Source organism: Saccopteryx leptura, chromosome X, assembly GCF_036850995.1.
Source record: "Saccopteryx leptura isolate mSacLep1 chromosome X, mSacLep1_pri_phased_curated, whole genome shotgun sequence".
In the NCBI taxonomy this organism is placed as follows: Eukaryota; Metazoa; Chordata; class Mammalia; order Chiroptera; family Emballonuridae; genus Saccopteryx; species Saccopteryx leptura.
In genome coordinates, this window is record NC_089516.1 from 70,024,544 (window position 1) to 70,044,237 (window position 19,694).

At 38.0% G+C, this 19,694-nt stretch overlaps 1 protein-coding gene across 10 annotated transcripts in view; it reads right to left on the minus strand.

Moving 5' to 3' along the window:
• Positions 1-19,694, minus strand: part of HEPH (hephaestin) — a 104,548-nt gene that overhangs the window by 57,886 nt on the left and 26,968 nt on the right. For all 10 annotated transcript variants that reach the window (XM_066357323.1, XM_066357320.1, XM_066357318.1 and 7 more), the window contains 6 exons: positions 19,004-19,215; positions 17,922-18,072; positions 14,654-14,866; positions 11,139-11,352; positions 9,426-9,565; positions 8,511-8,642 (listed from right to left, as the gene is read on the minus strand). In XM_066357323.1, coding sequence (XP_066213420.1) covers positions 8,511-8,642; positions 9,426-9,565; positions 11,139-11,352; positions 14,654-14,866; positions 17,922-18,072; positions 19,004-19,215 — 1,062 coding nt within the window. The remainder of the gene's footprint in view (positions 1-8,510; positions 8,643-9,425; positions 9,566-11,138; positions 11,353-14,653; positions 14,867-17,921; positions 18,073-19,003; positions 19,216-19,694) is intronic.

Genomic DNA, 19,694 nt, shown 5'->3' on the forward strand with positions numbered 1-19,694 from the left:
GCGTGGGTAAGAAAACAAGACTCATACATATGCTGTCTACAAGAGACACACCTTAAAACAAAAGATGCACATAGACTAAAGGTAAAAGGATGGAAAAAATATTTCATGCAAATGGAAATGAAAAAAAGCTGGGATAGCAATACTTATATCACACAAAATGGACTTGAAAACAAAGACTATAGTAAATAATAAAGAAGTTCACTACAGGCCCTGGCCGGTTGGCTCAGTGGTAGAGCGTCGGCCTGGCGGCAGAAGTCCAAGGTTCGATTCCCAGCCAGGGCACACAGGAGAAGCGCCCATCTGCTTCTCCACCCCTCCCCCTCTCCTTCCTCTCTATCTCTCTCTTCTCCTCCCGCAGTGAGGCTCCATTGGAGCAAAGATGGCCCGGGTGCTGGGGATGGCTCCTTGGCCTCTGCCCCAGGCACTAGAGTGGCTCTGGTCGCAACTGAGTGACGCCCCGGAGGGGCAGAGCATCGCCCCCTGGTGGGCAGAGCGTCACGCCCTGGTGGGCGTGCAGGGTGGATCCCGGTCAGGTGCATGTGGGAGTCTGTCTGACTATCTCTCCCTGTTTCCAGCTTCAGAAAAATACAGAAAAAAAAAGAAGGTCACTACATAATGATAAGGGAGCAATCCAACAGGAAGATATAACCATTATAAATATTAATGCACCTAATACAGGAGCACCTAAATATAAAAAGCAGGCTTTGATGGATATAAAGGGTGAGATCAACAACAATACTATAACTGTAGGGGATTTCAATACCCAACTAAAATCACTAGATAGATCCTCAAGAAAGAAAATTAACAAAGAAACTACAGACTTAAAGGACACACTAGAGCAACTGGATTTAATAGATATCTTCAGAACCGTTCACCCTAAAGCAGCAGAATACACATTCTTTTCAAGTGCTCATGATACATTCTCTAGGATAGACCACATGTTAGGGCACAAAAGCAATCTCTACAAATTTAAGAAGATTGAAATCATATCGAGCACCTTCTCTGATTACAATGGCATGAAACTAGAAATGAACCACAACAGAAAGACTGAAAAATACTCAAACACTTGGAAACTAACTAAATAGCATGTTATTAAATAACAAATAGGTTAACAATGAGATCAAAGAAGAAATTAAGAAATTCCTAGAAACGAATGATAATGAGCATACATCAACTCAAAATTTATGGGACACAGCAAAAATAGTCCTGAGAGGGAAGTTCATAGCATTACAGGCATACCTTAAGAAGCTAGAAAAAGCTCAAATAAACAAATATACCCCGCATCTAAAAGAACTAAAAAAAGAACAGCAAGTAAAACCCAGAGGTAGCAGACGGAAGGAATTAATAAAGATCAGAGCAGAAATAAATGACATATAGCCTAAAAGCAATGATTTTCAACATTTTTTTTTCATGGCACAAACACACACTAATTACTAAGGTCAGTGCCCCTGACTAAATAAACCATTTTCATCTCATGACACAAATAAATTAGTTACTAAAGAAGAAGTGGTCAGGGCCCCTTTTTCTTTAGTAATTCGTTTATGAGTGCGTGAGAAACAAAAAGGTTGAAAATTACTAGAAAGTAACGATACAGAAAAACAATGAAACCAGAAGCTGGTTCTTTGAAAAGGTAAATGAGATCAATGAACATTTAACTAGACTCACCAAGAAAAAAAGAAAGAAAACTCAAATAAATAAAATTAGAAATGAGAGTGGAGAAATAACAACTGACACAACAGGAATACAAAATATTGTAAAAAAACTTACTATAAAGAACTCTAGGCCAAAAAACTAGGCAACCTAGATGAAATGGACAATTTCTTGAAACATATAATCTTCTAAAAATTAATCTGGAAGTATCAGAAAACCTAAGTAGACAGATTACACCATATGAGACCGAAACAGTTATCAAAAAACTCCCAAAAAAGAAAAGTCCTGGGCCTGATGGCTTCATAAGTGAATTCTACCAAATATTCAAAGAAGAACTAACTCCTATCCTTCTCAAGCCATTTCAAAAAATTCAAGAGGAAGGAAGACTTCCAAGCTCATTTTATGAGGTGAGTATAATTATGATTCCAAAACCAGGCAAAGACAACACAAAGAAAAAAATTATAGGCCAATATTCCTGATGAGTTAAGATGCTAAAATCCTCAACAAAATATTTGCAAACTGGATCCAGCAATATATGAAAAAAATCATACATCATGATCAAGTGGGATTTATTCTGGAGAGGAAAGGCTGGTACAATATTCGCAAATCAATCAATATGATTCATCATATAAACAAAAAGAAGGAGAGAAACCACATGATAATTTCAGTAGATGCAGAAAAAGCATTTGATAAAATCCAGCACTCATTCATGATCAAAACTCTCAGCAAAGTGGGAGTACAGGGAACATACCTCAACATAATAAAGGCCATCTATGATAAGCCCACAGCCAACATCATACTCAATGGGCAAAAATTAAAAGCAATCCCCTTAAGATCAGGAACAAGGAAGGGATGCCCCCTTTCACCACTCTTATTCAATATAGTTTTGGAAGTCCTAGCCACAGCAATCAGACAAGAACAAGAAATAAAAGGTATCCAAATTGGAAAAGAAGTAAAACTATCATTACTTGCAGATGATATGATATTGTTTATAGAAACCTTAAAGTCACAGTCGAAAAACTACTAGACCTGATAAATGAATTCAGCAAGGTGGCAGGATATAAAATTAACACTCAGAAATCAGAGGCATTTTTATATACCAACAAGGAACTGTCAGAAAGAGAAATTAAGGAAAAAATCCTCTTCACTATTGCAACCAAAAAAACAAAGTACCTAGGAGTAAATTTAACCAAGGAGATTAAAGGCTTGTACTTGGAAAATTATAAAACATTGATAAAAGAAATCAAAGAAGATACAAACAAATGGAAGCATATACCGTGCTCATGGTTAAGAAGGATAAACATCATTAAAATGTCTATATTACCCAAAGCAATTTATAAATTCAATGCAATACCAATTAAAATACCAACAACTTACTTCAAAGATATAGAACGCATATTCCAAAAATTTAGATGGAACTAAAAAAGAACATGAATAGCCTCAGCAATCTTGAAAAGGAAGAATAAAGTAGGAGGTACCACACTTCCCAATATCGAGTTATACTACAAGGTCATTGTATTCAAAAGAGCCTCGTACTGGCATAAGAACAGGCATATAGATCAATGGAACAGGACATAGAAACCAGAAATAATCCCAAAGCTTTATGGACAACTGATAATTGAGAGAGGAGGTAAGAGCATACAACGGAATAAAGAAAGCCTCTTTAACAAATGGTGTTGGGAAAATTGGACATCTACCTGCAAAAAAAAATGAAACTAGAACTTACATCATTCACAAAAATAAACTCAAAATGGATAAAAGAGTTAAATGTAAGCTGTGAAACCATAAGCATCTTAGAAGAAAACATAGGCACTAAGCTCTCTGACATCTCTCACAGCAATATATTTGCCGATTTATCTCCACGGGCAAGTGAAATAAAAGACAAGATAAACAAAGGGGACTATATCAATCTAAAAAGTTTTTGCACACTTAAAGACAATAAGAACAGATTAAAAAGACAAACTTTACAATGAGAGAATATATTCGACAATACATCTAATAAGGGATTAATAACCAAAATTTATATAGAACTTGTAAAACTCAACACCAGGAAGACAACACAATCCAATCAAAAAATGGGAAAAAGAAATGAATAGACACTTCCACAAAGAGAATGTACAGATGGCCAATAGGCATATGAAAAAAATGCTCAACATCACTAATCATTACAGAAATGCAAATTAAAACCACAATGAGATTTCACCTCATACCAGTCAGAATGGCGCTCATCAACAAAACAACACAGAATAAATGCTGGCGAGGATGTGGAGAAAAGGGAACCCTCTTGCACTGCTGGTGGGAATACAGACTGGTGCAGCCACTGTGGAAAACAGTATGGAGATTCCTCAAAAAATTAAAAATTAAGCCCTGGATGGTTTGCTCAGTGGTAGAGCATCAGCCTGGTGTGCAGGAGTCCCAGGTTCGATTCCCAGCCAGGACACACAGGAGAAGCGCACATCTGCTTCTCCACCCCTCCCCCTCTCCTTCCTCTCTGTCTCTCTCTTCCCATCTCGCAGTCAAGGCTCCAATGGACCAAAGTTGGCCCGGGTGCTGAAGATGGCTCCATGTCCTCTGTCTCAGGCGCTAGAATGGCTCTGGTGGCAACAGAGCAATGCCTTAGATGGGCAGAGCATCGCCCCCTGGTGGGCATGTCAGGTGGATCCCAGTCGGTTGCATGCGGGAGTCTGTCTGACTGCCTCCCCATTTCCAACTTCAGAAAAATACAAAAAAAAAATTAAAAATCAAACTGCCTTTTGACCCAGTTATCCCACTTTTAGGAATATACCTCAAGAACACCATAGCACTGTATCAAAAGGACAAATGCACCCCCATGTTTATGGCAGCATTGTTCACAATAACAAAGATCTGGAATCAGCCCAAGTTTCCGTCAGTGGATGAGTAGATTAAAAAGCTTTGGTACATATATACTACGTAATATTTCTCAGCCATAAGAAATGATGACATCGGATCATTTACAACAATATGGATGGAGCTATATAACATACTGAGTGAAATAAGTAAATCAGAAAAAACTAAGAACTATGTATATGATTCCATACATAGGTGGGACATAAAAATGAGACTCAAAGACATGGACAAGAGGGTGGTGGTTACGGCGGGCAGGGAACGGGACACAAAGAAACCAGATAGAAGGTAACGGAAGACAATTTGACTTTGGGTGATGGGTATGCAACATAATCAAATGGCAAAATAACCTGGAGATGTTTGCTCCAAACATATGTACCCTGATTTACCAATGTCACCTTATTAAAATTTATAATAATTTAAAAATAAATAAATAAAAAGCAATTGGCCACATACACACACAAAATAATGTAAATGAAGAAGGAGATCCAAGATGGGGAGAGAATAAGTGGAAATTACACTCACACCCTCCCAGGATCAATCCAGCATTACAACCAATTATAGAACAATCAACCTGAGTAGCCAACTAAAAACTAGCTAAACAAAGGACTTTAATCAAGGATTTACTACATAAAAAGAAAAGGAGCTACATTGAGACTAGTAAGAAGGCTAGAGATGTGAAAAAAACCTGGCCCTGCAGGCATGAGCAATGCCGCAAAGGTTTTCTCAACCCCATGCCATGATCCCAGCCAAGAGTACCAGAGCCAAGAAGAGGTACCCACATAACATCTGGCTGTGAAAACCAGCAAGGATTTTTCCCAGCAGGGAGAGACAAGAGTTTACTGGTGATCCAGGATCCCTGTTAAAGGGCCAATGCGCAGCATGTCATTCACAGACAAACATCCTGAACCCTAGTGGAGGAAATGTGAAGCAGACTAGAGTCATGTGAGGAGAGATTAGGGTTTGTGGCTCCAGAAAGAAGGAACAACCACCATGGTACCTGTGATGATTCCTTCTTACACACTGCAGATGCCATCTTTTGTAAGTGGAGCACTTCCCTCCTTACATCAGTCTGGGGAAATGCTTCCACACTGTGTTTTAAAATATTTCTTCAAAATAAAGTTAACAAAAAAGGGGAGGATTTAAAAGATGCTACAACTTTTCCATCCTGGATGAATTCAGGATAGAATATACCAAAATAGAAAAAATAGCCCAAAATAGAAAGAAGAAGAAAGAGAAGGAGGAGGAGGAGGAGGAGGTGGAGGAGAAGAAGGAGGAGGAAGAGGAGGAGGAGGAGAGGAGGGAGGAGGAGGAGAAGAGGAAGAAGAAGAAGAGGAAGAAGAGGAAGAAGAAGAAGAAGAAGAAGAAGAAGAAGAAGAAGAAGAAGAAGAAGAAGAAGAAGAAGAAGAAGAAGAAGGAGGAGGAGGAGGAGGAGGAGGAGAAGAAAAAGAAGAAGAAAAAGGAGGAGGAGGAGGAAGAGGAGGAGGAGGAGGAGAAAGTAAGGAGAAGGAGAAGAAGAAAGGAAATATGATCAACCTCAATGGTAATCAAGGAAATGGAAATTATAATAAAGTGAGCTGCCAATTTTCACCCATCAAATTGGCAATAATTAAAACAGTTGATGACATTCAGTGTTGCCAAGGATCTGGAAAAAGAAAGAATCTCATCGAGTGTTTTTAGAAATGTAAACTGAATTCTTTTTGGAAGGGAATTTCAAAATCCTATGAATTTGAAAGTTTCTATGAAAAGTTATACTTTATAATCTGTAACTAACAATTCATGTTCCAGTATTTATCCTATAAAATGTATGTTCACCAAGAGGTTCATTCAAGGATGTTCTTTGAAACTTATAATCAAACAAACAAACAAAAAAACATGAAAACAACTTAAGCATTCATCAGTGTGAAACTGCTTAAATATAGTATGGTAAATCTATCTCACAGACTACCACGCAGTATATATCAATAAGTAAACATAAATGCATTAAAATGGCAACACTCCTAACATATTTTTAAGATAGAAATAAATTGTAGAAATACCTGTATGGCACAATTTCTGTGTTATAAAATACAAAAGAATACATTAGTATATTTATATATGGACATTATATACATTAGAAATTACTGTAATATATAATAAAAATTAAATTAACTTAAAGGATATTAAATTTTTATGAAAAGCAAAAGAAAGCGTCATGAAGGTGCCTTTAGGTAAATCTAATCTACAGCATAAATAAATTACTTCTTCAACAAATAATTGCCACAAAAAATATGAGATGAAGGAGTCATAAGTATAAAGGTAGAGTAAGCATCTCCAAGTTCCTGTCTCCAAACAAAATTTTTTAAAGCCAAAAATATCAGAAACAGATCCCCATCCTTGTAACAGCAAATGAATATGCTAGATTACTGATATTATTTTGACTAGCTTAGCCACAGAACAGAACTATAATAAGAATATAGTAATAAAACAAGCTAATAAAATAATTTATGTAAAATTACTCATGTTAACCTTAGTAAATATTAAAATCAGCTTGTTACTCTAGCTTTAAATATAATTTAATATTACCAATCTAGTAATCAAAGTTGTATATTCTGTAACAAAGCAAATATATTACCAATCTTATGCTTTCATTTCTGGCTGAATTCTAATTACAGTTGAATGACCTATTCTTCTCTTAGAATAAGGAATGCTCACACTGGCAATAAATCACAGACATCAGGTTGACATGCATCAAAAGTTAACATCAGAACAAAAAGAATGAACCCTCAACTCCCTCCCCTCTCTCCCACCACATTGAGGCTTACAATTTTGATTCTCAGGGGATGGATAAGAGGACAACCTAACCACAGGAATGTGTAAACATCAGTTTAACTGAAAATAATTTTTATTTTTCAGAAAAACAATAACTCTAGTTTATAAATTACTTGCTAGCTTCAGTTCCAGTTACAAGGCCAAGAGGACCATGGAAGTCCAGTCAGCTATGAGAATAAGAAAGTGCCTTTCTCAAAAGAAAGTGCACATCTGCCCTCCCTTTAGGAATTCTACCCTACCCAAATTCTCTGAATCTCTTACATTATATAATCTGGTCAAAGTGTTTAAGCTGTTGAGATGGGTTTTTTTAAGATAAGAACTCACCATCTTCTCAAGTGGTTGGCACTTGAATAAACCTTTTCCTTTCCACCAGCACCTGTGTCATGAATCTTGGCTTTTTGTATCATAGCAATTAATCGAATCTGTGTTCAGTAACACCCTGAGTCCAGTAAATCTTCACTTAAATTTTATTTTAGTTCTTTTATTTTAAAACTATTTTAACTTTAATCTGTTTGTAATTTATTTTAGCATGTGGTAGAGACTTAATTTTATTTAGTGAAGAGAATGACTCGTCCTAACACTACATATTAATCGTTTTTTTCTTTTTTTCCCACTGAAATGCTAGGTTTTTATAATATTAAACTTTTATATATACTCAGAGCAAAGGCAAAAGCCAAGATTTCAAAGCCATTGTAATGATATTAATCTAGGACTGTAAGAAAGTCTGCCTCTTATTACTCTTATCATTGAGACCATTGACTAAGAGAACTATAAATAATAATAGTCAAATAAGCATCAAATTACCACTACCTTAATAGCTGATCCAACTAGCCATGGCCAACCTATGTACTCTTATTGACCAATGTCACACTGTTAAATTTAATTTTGTAAATAAAATTAAAAAAAAATTAAATAAAATAAATATTTTAAAAAAGAGTTAAGGACAGTATAAAGCTCTATGTGTAACTAGTGTTAAGGGCAACTGTGATGAAACAACACAACTAAGGTAGGCTGGTCTAAGACTGAGAGAATGAGTATTTCATAGGGATAACCTCAGGCTGTGGTTTAGTCTTGGCTAATATTCCTGTTTCAGTTCTCTAAGAGCGTATTTTTCAAAGGAGCAGCACAGAGAGATGAAGAAATACCACACATTCTTTTACCCTTCACTAAGTGTTCCCACTTACCAGGCTCAGCAGCCACTGGACAGCCAGTACTAGATTCTAGCACTCCATGGGCATGCACAGAGTAGGGGCGGCTGGCATTATTCTTGAACACCACAGTTAGGATATCACCAACCTCTCCTCTGAGAAGTGGACCTAACATATGCAAAAAAGGGAAAATTCTCATTAATAGAATAGTGAAACTGGGACATTAAAGGCATATAAAGAAAGGGACATACATAGGAACTTCCCAGATTCAGGAGTTTGTCATAAGAAAGGATCCTTCTGAAACTAAAAGTCATAACTGTTTCATTTTGAAATTCAGAAGCCCTTAAACTGCTACCCCCAGGATGAGGATACTACATAATAAGATTGTGCCTACAATTGCTTCCACATTCCCACCTCAACTCTCTCTTAATAATACCTCAAATTTCTAGAGAATAACGGCTCTGTGTAATAATTGTTAGTTAAGAATAACAGTTTGACATAAAGTACAGAATCGGTGGGCTCTCTTAAAAAAACAGTGGATCCTTTCTATGCAAAGACAAGAATGAGAAAACTCATTGGCTCTCACAAAAGTGAAGAAACTGCAGCAATAATTAAACTGGGGTACAAGGCTAATACTGGTTTCCTATACATGTTTTCTTAATTTTTATGTTCCTACATTCCCCCTCCTTTAGCATTAAAGAATAAAATCTATCACCCTCAGAGGTCCCTAGATATAAGGTCTGGAAAAATCTGGTTCATACTGCAGCAAAATTCATGAATTCTCTGCTTTGACTACTTGTTTTCATGGTTGCTTTATAAAATATGCCTATCGTTCTAGTATTCATAAGGAAAAACTGGTAACACAGAATAGGAGGTCTTCTTGATGCGAAATAACCCTTCTAGGAGCAGCACAAGCTTCCAGACATTAGAAGAAAAGTGCAATTCCTTTACCTAAGATTCCCAAGTGCTCCTCTGGTCCAGTCCTAGGCTTAGGGATCTTGAATGTACCATCAGTATATTCCCTGAATACAGCTTTCTTGTATCTGGAACCCAGCAGTCCATCTTCGTTGCTCAGGAAGATGTGACTATAGCTAGAGGAATCCAATGAAGGGTATCAGTACTTGGCCTTCAAGCTCTCAAGTCCATAGGGAGCTAGGTCAGATCCAAGTTAATTGCACAGATAAAAGAAGAAGAAGGCCTCTTTCTTCTAATATCAGATTCCTCACCACATTGGCTGCATACGTGCACTTTTATTTCTATTTATGTCCTTGTTTGCCATCATCAAGATAAGAATTTGTAGTAAAATTTATATGGCAAGAACACTGATGTAACAATCAGAAGCTTTGATCTCTAGCTTTAGCCTTGATAATGTTTTAGATGAGAGTCATTTCACAAAAAGACAAGGTACATATAGCAGGAAGGTACTAACTGCTTCTGCTGCTGGAGGGTATGGCATAAGAAGAATAGGAACATTAAAGATTTGTCCTTAAAGGATGTTTTCCTGTTTCCAAAGAATGTTATTATTTATTTTATCACTTGACATTACCAATAGCCTAATAAGGTAGGTTTGTCTCAGAGATGGATTCAGTGGTCCAAAGGTGACAGGATGTGTGTTCATTGATACTGTCAGAAAAAGAGCCAGAACTTGTATTCAAGTCTGAGGCTCCTTCCCTACATCTTTCCACTCAAGTTTTTTTCAAGTATACCACATCACTTTAAAGATGAGTAAACCAAGGCTCAGAAAGGGGAAGTCACTTTTTCTAGGTTGCAGAACAAGTTAGCAAATAGACTTCAACCTCTCATAACCAACATAACCAACATAAAGAGCAAGCATTGACAAAGGGTGGTCAAAGTACCAAAAATAAACTGTATAGGGAATTGCTAAAGTGTACCTCAGTTTCTATTCTCCTCTCCTTCCTTTATAGTAATAAAATCATCTAGGTTTTAGCTGAGCACATGGCTGCTAAACCAGCCAAACCAGAGATTGCACCTCCCATGCTTTCTTACCACTAAGTATGGTCACATGAGTAAGTTCAGGATAATGGGGTATGAAAGAAAGTGATGTACACAACTTCCAGGTCATTGCCTTACAGACAATGCTGCTTTCCTTGGAATTCTTTCCCTTTTCTTGAGCTCTGAGAATGATTAGAACTGGTACAGGCATTTTAATTCTAAAGATGAAAGCAAATGTTATGTGACTAGTTCATCTACTGTCCCTGGACTGATCATGTTTATACCATTATATGAGCAAGAAATAAAATTCTTATTTAATCCATTCTATTTCATTTCCTGCTATACAGCTCAGCCTGTACCTGAATGACATTTTGTCAAGGAACACCTGACCTCGGGATATTCTGTTCCTTGAATAATTTCTTTATAAAATTGAAGTACCAATAGAGAGGCTTCTAGCTAAAGGAGGAAAGGAGGCAAAGATGAAGAACATGAGGGTGTGGGTAAAATCTTTTACTTCAGACCCACAGTATAGCAATATAAAAGAAGCAATGAGTTCCACTTTACTTGCATTCCAGCCCCTGCATCAGATTTGTTGGTGTCTAGTTAGGTGCCTTTAAGTAAGTGTCTCCTTCTTTCAGAATTTTAGTATCCTCTTTATCGTTAAAATGGCCCAGAGTCTCCAAATGTGTGATTTCTTTTCTCAAACCTTACCTGTCCTTCTCAGATTGGTTGTGCCATTCCAGTTCCCAGCTCCTGTCAGAGCAATAGTCCCACTCTACCTCTTCAGCCATAATGTAGTAGATTCTTGCAGCCTGGTAGCGTTGGCGAGGAGTGGCTTGATGACCAGGACATTGGGAGACATTATAAATTGCCCTCATACCTGCTTCTCTATGGCTGCCTGCCTCGCAGTAAATCTCAAATATCCCTGAGAAAGAAAGAAAGAGAAAAAATCTGAATCAGAATATACCTGTAAAGTGCCTAGGGGATTTTAGGCATACTGTAGAAAATGGGTAGTTTCAGATAAATCTAGGTAGTACATTAAAAGAAATTATTACAAGTGTATTGTGAGCAATGAACACAAGGGTTAAGTGTTGTAGTTCCAAATCTATACTGTCTGGGTTTAAAACTAAACTCTACTACTAAGATGACCAATTCCTCCATGTTTATCCAAGGTTTTCTGAGTTTTACCCCTAAAAGTCTTATATCCCTAGAAACTCATCAGTTCTGAGCAAACTAGAATGTTTGGTAACCTATTGACACATTATCTATATAATTTCAAGGCAGTTTTTAAGCCTATGTTTACCCATGTGGTAAAATGAGTACAATTTTAGTTACTTCAGGTTTCTGGCTTGAGCAAGGGGTCTCTTGATTTGCTGTAGTCCCCTGCAGTCAAGGCACATATAAGAAAGCAATCAATGAGCAACTAAGGAGCTGCACTGAAGAATTGATGCTTCTCATCTCTCTCCCTTCCTGTCTATCTGTCCCAATCTGTCTCTCTCTGTCTCTCTCTCTCTCTCTGTTTCTGTCTCTGCCACAAATAAAATAAAATAAAGGTGATCTTAAATAGATATATAAAAAATGAACTTCTTTCTAAGTGAAATAAATCAGTTGGAAAAAGACAAGAACAATACCATTTCACTCATAGGTGGAATATACAACAAAAAAACAACAAACAAACAAATAGACAAACTCATAAACACAGACAACATTTTGTTGGTTATCAGAGAGCAAGGGAAATGGGGGAAAGATAAAGAGGCTAAAGGGGGTCAAATATATGATGTTGGAGGGAGACAAGACTATGGGTGGTAAGCACACAATGGAGTATGTAGATGTTGTTTTATAAAGTTGTACATCTGAAACTTACATAATGTAATTAACCAATGTTACAATATATTTTATTTAATTTAAATTTAAAAAAAAACTTCTTGATCACAGAGATATATACACCAGAGACATCTGAAATGTCTTTCCTTAGGTTTTTATAATTAAAGAGTTGATAGGTCTTATGTATATAATCTCTAGAGTTTTAACTCTGGCTCTATTCACCACCCTATTGTTCCCACCCATCAGAAAGGCTCTCACATCCTCTTGCAAGATTCTCTTGTTATACTTCCCTTTAAACCTTACTTCCTGATGTTTCTCAACAGAGAAGCTATCAGAATTTTGCATGAAACTATTTTTCACTGCTTAAGACTATCTTACATATTACAGAACATTTTAGCATCTCTCACTCCAACTCTCTAAATGACAGTATAACCGTCTTCATATCCCCAGTCATGTAACAACTAAAAGTACCTCCACATATTTCCAAACACCTTTTAGCATAATACTTTGAGTTGAAAAACAGTTAATCAAATCAGTCTATGCAAACATTCTCCAGGTAAATGCTGTTTCCAAAACACTGCCTATATGGTTCATACTACCTATAATGCCTTCCTCACACCCATATCCTTACTTTGCCTGGTGACAATTTATTCATCTTTAAAAAGGTAAGTGTGAATGTCTTTTCCCAAGAAAACTTCACTCTACAAGTCAGGTTGAATTTGTTATAACTTTCTCTGTGTTACCATAGCTCTTGGCAGATGGCACTATTATAGCCTTATAATATTGTTCACATACCTATCTCCCTTTCATATAGAGCCAATATGGTTAATCAGAACAAAACATTGTTCCTTTTCTGGTCTCTGTCTCTTCCTCCCATTAATAAAATAAGTAAATTGAGATGATCTCAAAGGGGCTCTACAACTTTCAACATTCTATGACTTCAGAAGTTCTCAGAAAGAAGAAAGAGTTTGAAAGGTAAGATAAATTTGGGCTTTTGCTTGAAGAACCTTTCAAGCTCTTACTCTTATAAACCCATTTACATTTTCTTTCCCTCATACCAGATCAGAATGTTTTTAATCCATCTAAAGCCATCCTATATTAAGACTCAATGTGATACAAAAATAATTTTATTCATCCAAAGTAAGAGTGAGCCCTGGGGAGGTATATAGTCATGGCAGGTGAGCCTGGCTAATTTCACAAGAAAGAGATTAAACCTAGGATTTGGCTTTAGGATTAAGGTTAGAGAGTAAGGTCTTCCTTATTCAGAATTTCCCTACTTTAAGTTTCACTAAAACACTTGTTTCTCTTTTTCTTTTCAGCTCTATTAACTATTGTTTCTAATTTGATAACAACTTTCCCAGACTAAAAAGATATCCCAGGTAGATGGGCAAAAATGAGAACCTAGATTGCTGTGGAGACCAGCTTTATGTCAAATGTTTGTTAAACCCAGTGCCAGAATGCAATTGCTAAATTGTCAAGGAGACTTGTTTTGAATAGGGATTTTTCTGAGATATGAATGAAATTTACTGAACTAAAATAAAGTTTAGTGGGAAATACATGAACTTACAAATTTTCTTTACAAACATTATTGTCATCTACTGCTTAGAAAAAGTAAATGAAAACTGAGTTTGGAGGCTAGAAACAGCAAGGAGAGATTACTGCTGCATTATGAAATATTAGACAGAGATGAAATCTGAAGAAATAGACTAGTCCAATTTCTTAATGAAAGAAAGACAGAAAAGGGGACAGAGAGGAAGAAAAATAAGAAAGAAAGAGGAGGGAGGGAAAGAAGGAGGGAGGGAGGGTAGGGACAGACAGAAAAAGAAAATAAGAAAGAAATCTAGCCACATAGAGGGGAAATGATTAGAACAAATTTAAACTGCAAGTTTCTGAAAGAAGCTGTACTAGAAGTTATTGTGTTCCAATACTTGGGTTAAAACTGTTAAACACACGGCTGCCTCACTCCCAGCAAAATTTGCAAAAATTCTCATGGAATATAAGAATTCGAAGTGCTTATCAGTACATCACATGGACATATCCATCCCCAAAAGCAAGGACTGTATATATGGAATTTCTATGTGGCCAAAGGGCTACATGGTCAATTCTATCCTCTACCTACATAAAAATTGTCCTGACCCTGGCACCTGGGCAGCATCCCTATTTATCTCCTGTTGTTCCAGAAAGAGGTTCCTCAGCTTTTCACTTTAATTTACCTGCAGCTAAGATGATAATCCAAATAACCATAACATGGGGTGCATATTGAGGAGAGAGAAGACAAATTTGTTTTGAAAATATTGTAAGAACCCTCTACATGACTCTTCTTTCCTCTTCACCAGCCCCCTTCACCCAACCGCAAGCCCAATAAAGTCTCTTAGCCTCAGGCAAGTTGCTAAGACACTTACCGGTGTTGTCAGGCTGCATGATGGCCATGGCAAAGGTGTGAGGAAAGAGCATGGTTGCACCCTTTCTCATGCCCTGAAGCTGCACAGTGTTGCCCTGGAACATTACCCCATGCATGTCACTCTCTGTGCCCAGGCCGAGCAGGTGCCAGGCCACTGTGTCACCCTTGCACATGTCCAGCCTGGGCAGGTTAGAGAATAGAAACCCGTTAATGGCTGGAAAACAAGAACACAAGACAGGATGTGGAGATGAAACCACACATGACATCAGTGCTGTACTCAGAGGTGGATTAAGATCGGTTGAGGCCCTGGGCGCAGAAGAAAATATTGGGCCCCTTACATTAGAAAAAGGTGTTAGGTTGGGGTTTTGCGGGGCCCTTCAAAAGTTGGGGCCCAGGGCGCGTGCCCGGTGCGCCCACTGTTAAATGCACCTCTGGCTGTACTATGGTTTCCCACAACTTTAAATTACTGAGTCACTCTCAACACTTGTACCCTCTTCTCTAAACCATTTTAGTTCCTCTTATAAAGATCTGTCCCTTTGGAATAAGGGTTTAAATAGCCTTTCTTGCTTCACTTACTGTTCCTCCTCCAACATACATCACATCTTGGCAAAACTGAAGTATTCTCCACTACCATAACCTCTTCACACATACACAAAAGTACCAACCTCTTGTACTCCCACCACTCTCTTGAAAATCTCTTCCCTTGGCTTATGTAACACCATATTTTCTTGGTTCTCTTACAACCCCTTTGTTCTTTCTACATATTTTTCTCATTCGCCATTCTTATGTAAAGTTCCAAACTCAGTTTTCAAGCTGTCTCCTCTTCTACATCTTTACTGCCACTTCTCTGTCTCTAACCCTCATCATCTTTGTCCTGAACTCTTGCAAAAGCCTCCTTCCTGGTACCCCTGCCTGTAGTTTATCCTCCTACCCCCTCTAACACACATACACACATTATCTTGTGAGCTCTATTTACCTCTCCATGCTCAAAGCCCTAAATATGGTCAGTGCTTATAATACCCTTGTTGATTTTAAATGCTGCTCCCTGTGTCTGTAATATAATTTCCCTCTGGTTTCTCTATACAACATACAGATACTCATCCATTCATCATGCCCCAACATAAACATTATCTCTACAGTGAAGCAGAATTATCATTCCATCTCTGATTTCTATGAAACTCCCCTGCCACACAAAATTCTATCATATCTCTTACCACAGAATACAGTGATTTACTTACAGATCTATCTCCCCCACCACACAGACTTAAGAAGAAGCATTTTTTTTCTGTATCTGTGTGGTTATCCAAGTACCTAACATGTCACCTAATACTAATTGGGTGCTCCATTAATTCATACTGGGATAAAATTAGATTGCAGGACTATCTTACTTTTTCCAGATGATTTAACTGACCAGTAATGAAAACCAAGAGATAGTGCCAAAAAAGACAACACACTTGTTCTTGACTCCCTTGCATCCTCTACACCCCCTTCAAAAATACAGGAAGGTGGCCCTGGCCAGTTTGCTCAGTAGTAGAGCGTCCACCTGGCGTGCAGAAGTCCTAGGTTCGATTCCCGACCAGGGCACACAGGAGAAGCGCCCATCTGCTTCTCCACCCCGCCTTCTCTCCTTCCTCTCTGTCTCTCTCTTCCCCTCCTGCAGCCAAGGCTCCATTGGAGTACAGTTGTCCCAGGTGCTGAGGATGGCTCTGTGGCCTCTGCCTCAGGCTATAGAATGGCTCTGGTTGCAACATAGCGATGCCCCAAATGGGCAGAGCATCACCCCCTGGTGGGTGTGCCCGGTGGATCCCGGTCGGGCACATGCGGGAAGTCTGTCTGACTGCCTCCCCATTTCCAACTTCAGAAAAATACAAAAAAAATACAGGGAGGCCTGCTTGAAGCTGACCCCTTTTCAATGTCCCCACATCCACTGGAACTAGCTTTAACGAGGAACCCTATTGGGTAATTTCCCGGGATCTGGATGGAAACATTGCTAACCTGATTCTGTGTCTCCTTCCTATAATGTCTGATTGAAAACCTATTCAGCCTTTAAGACCCAGGTCAAGCATTCCCTTCTTTCAGAAACCCTTTCATTTGATTGTTTCTCATTAATATTTTCTCCCTTCAAACTTTTATATTACTTAAAATTGGTTCCACATAATTTAGCACTTAATTATACTATACCTTGGATTGTTCTATAATTGTTTCATGGATGTTATTAGCCTCATCTTGTTATAAAATGCTAGGAGCTCTTTGCAAACTGGGACAACGTCTTTCCATTCATTCACTCACGCTTTCACCTACTCATGAACTGGTAGTTCACTGTTTCATAAATATTTATTGTGTATTAGACAGTGTAGCAGGGGTCCCCAAACTTTTTACACAGAGGGCCAGTTCACTGTCTCTCAGACCATTGGAGGGCCGCCACATACAGTGCTCCTCTCACTGACCACCAATGAAAGAGGTGCCCCTTCTGGAAGTGTGGCAGGGGGTGGGATAAATGGTCTCAGGGGGGCGCATGCGGCCCGTGCCCTAGTTTGGGAACGCCTGGCAGGATACAGGGATAAGTAACAAACAATACTCACTATTAAGGATTACATTTTAGCAGAAATCAAAAGCAATGTAACAATTGAATAAATTACTGGTGAGTATATGATACTTGTTATTAAAATAGTCTGATAGAACTGCTATAGTTGTTCAGAACAAGGTGTCATAATCCTGGGCTTGGGTGATAAAGTAAATTGTTACTTGGAGGAGTTAGCTTTTGAATAGAGCCTTAGAGAATGGAAATAGTTTCTCTAGGCTCAAGGCAAAGATATAAGGAAAGGAATTTTAAGTGGAGGGCAAAGCATTGCAAAAACATGAAGTTAAAAAAGTAAAAGGTATGTCCATGTAGATAAAAATAGCTCTGTTTGGCTAAAGTATGGGTTTGTGAAACCAGGGTGTTTGGCAATAAGGGAGAAGGCAATAAGCCTGGAAAGGTGTCATCCCTGCTTACTCTTCTCAGTCTACAGTGGATTCTTTGGGCATAGTCCTCATTTCATAATACTTTTATCTAGTGCTCCTGATACTGTTTAACACAGGAAACAGCACAAGCAGGTGCTAAGTATAAGATCTGTTGTCAGGTTTAATCCCTCAACCTACTCCATCTCGTGGGCATCGCTGACCAGCGGCAATAGTGTTTTCAAGGGTGGGTCATAATTAGGTTAAGGTTAGATTTTACTTATAACTTCGAAGCTGTAGCTCAAGACAAAAGCACTCATTTCCCTTACCATGCATCCGATTGGAGTCTTGGAAACCCATGACATCCTCTGAGAGTAGTCTGGAATCCAACATAGCAGCTGCTTGATTTGCATTGCTATACCAGCTCTTATTCTCATCCAACACAGTAAAAAGGAGAAAGAATTCTTTATCCACCCCTTTCTGTAGGCCCAGTGGGAGAGAAAAGAGGGAGATATGACAACAGTTTCAGCAGTTAAAGACTCTGATACTCTTAGACCCAATGATCCCTTGTTCTTTCCCATTTTTTTCCAGACACAGAGCCAAACTCATCTCCTGCTTAGAAGTGCAGTTGTTGCTATGCAGTTTTTCTTAAGGTAATTAGGTAACCTCAATCACAAGTAGGTGAAGGAGGTCAGAACAAAGTGACACGACTGGAGGATAGGAATGTCAGAAAGGGAGAAGGGAAGAAGCATAAGATGTGGATTGTGAAATAAAAGGTACAGAGTGTGATAGAAGATACTCTACAGTCACTTGAGTGGGAGTGGGGCAAAATATTTAGGAGATCAGAAGGAAACTGGGAAAGTTAGAAAGTAAGAGAAAAAAATAATTATAATTATGATTAATATGTAATTATTATTATTGCTAACATTTACTGAGTGTTAGTTATGTTACCAGACACTCTGTTAAGCACTTTATATAGATTACTTTAATTACTTTTTAGAAACCCAGATACCATCTTCTATTGTTTACCCTTTATTATAGATGAAGAAACAGAAGCAAAGAGAGGTTAAGTCACTTGCCAAAGGTTACACAGTTGGGAGTGGTGGGCTGGATATGAAAGAAAACAAGCAAATCTTAATGAAGATTTAGGAATTTAGAACAAAGTTTAGGGGCTACGGAAGCTAAAAAAAAAAAAAAAGAATCAAAGACTAAGGATGATGTGTGTTCGTGACTAACAGAAAAATGTGCAAAATAACATGACTTCACTATTAATGTCTGATTCAATAACTTGGTTGTTATTGTTTTTTCTATTCTCTTACCTTTAGAATCCAGTTCCATGCTTAACTCCTATTCAGCACCCCAGCCTCATCCTCCTCCCAATAGAATTTCCAGACAGAATCCCCGACAATACCTGTTTGTTATCTGTACCCAAGGCACCAGCCTTGCACACCAGCAGGGGACCCACCAGACCAGAATTTGTGTCTCTTATGGGATCCACAGCAGAAAAGTACATCCAAGTGAGACAGGCAGGATCCTGATCCGTGGGGCCTGCATGGGGGGGTACTGTCCAACGATAGATTACCTTCTCAAAGGGCTTGGCAACCAAGCCAGTATAGGATGAGCCTGCAAGGAAAACATAGGATTCGTTACTCATATTGGCTAGAATAAAGATCATAAGCTTTAAACACTGGAGTAAATTTCATTAACTACAAAGATATTTTGAAATAGCAACAAGAATAGCAATAATAGGAATATTGAATATTTAAAAGAATCCTGGGTAAAAATCAAGACACTAGACTTTGGTTTATAGTTATGTCACACCTTGTTATATGAACAGGAGATATTTCAACTTCCCAAACTTCAAACTTATAAGACCTAAGGAAAAAAAGGGCATTAAAATCTTACTTGGAACACTCTTCACTTGAAAACATACATTTTTCTGCTCTTATATCCCTACTTCTGCTTAATAATCATTGTATTTTGGAGATTCACTATCTGCCATCCATCATAGCCTGTTTCATCTTTGAATGGTTCTGATTGTTTAATACTTTTTCCTTTATGTACATATCTATTTATTTATAACAGTCTAGTGGCTCCTCTCA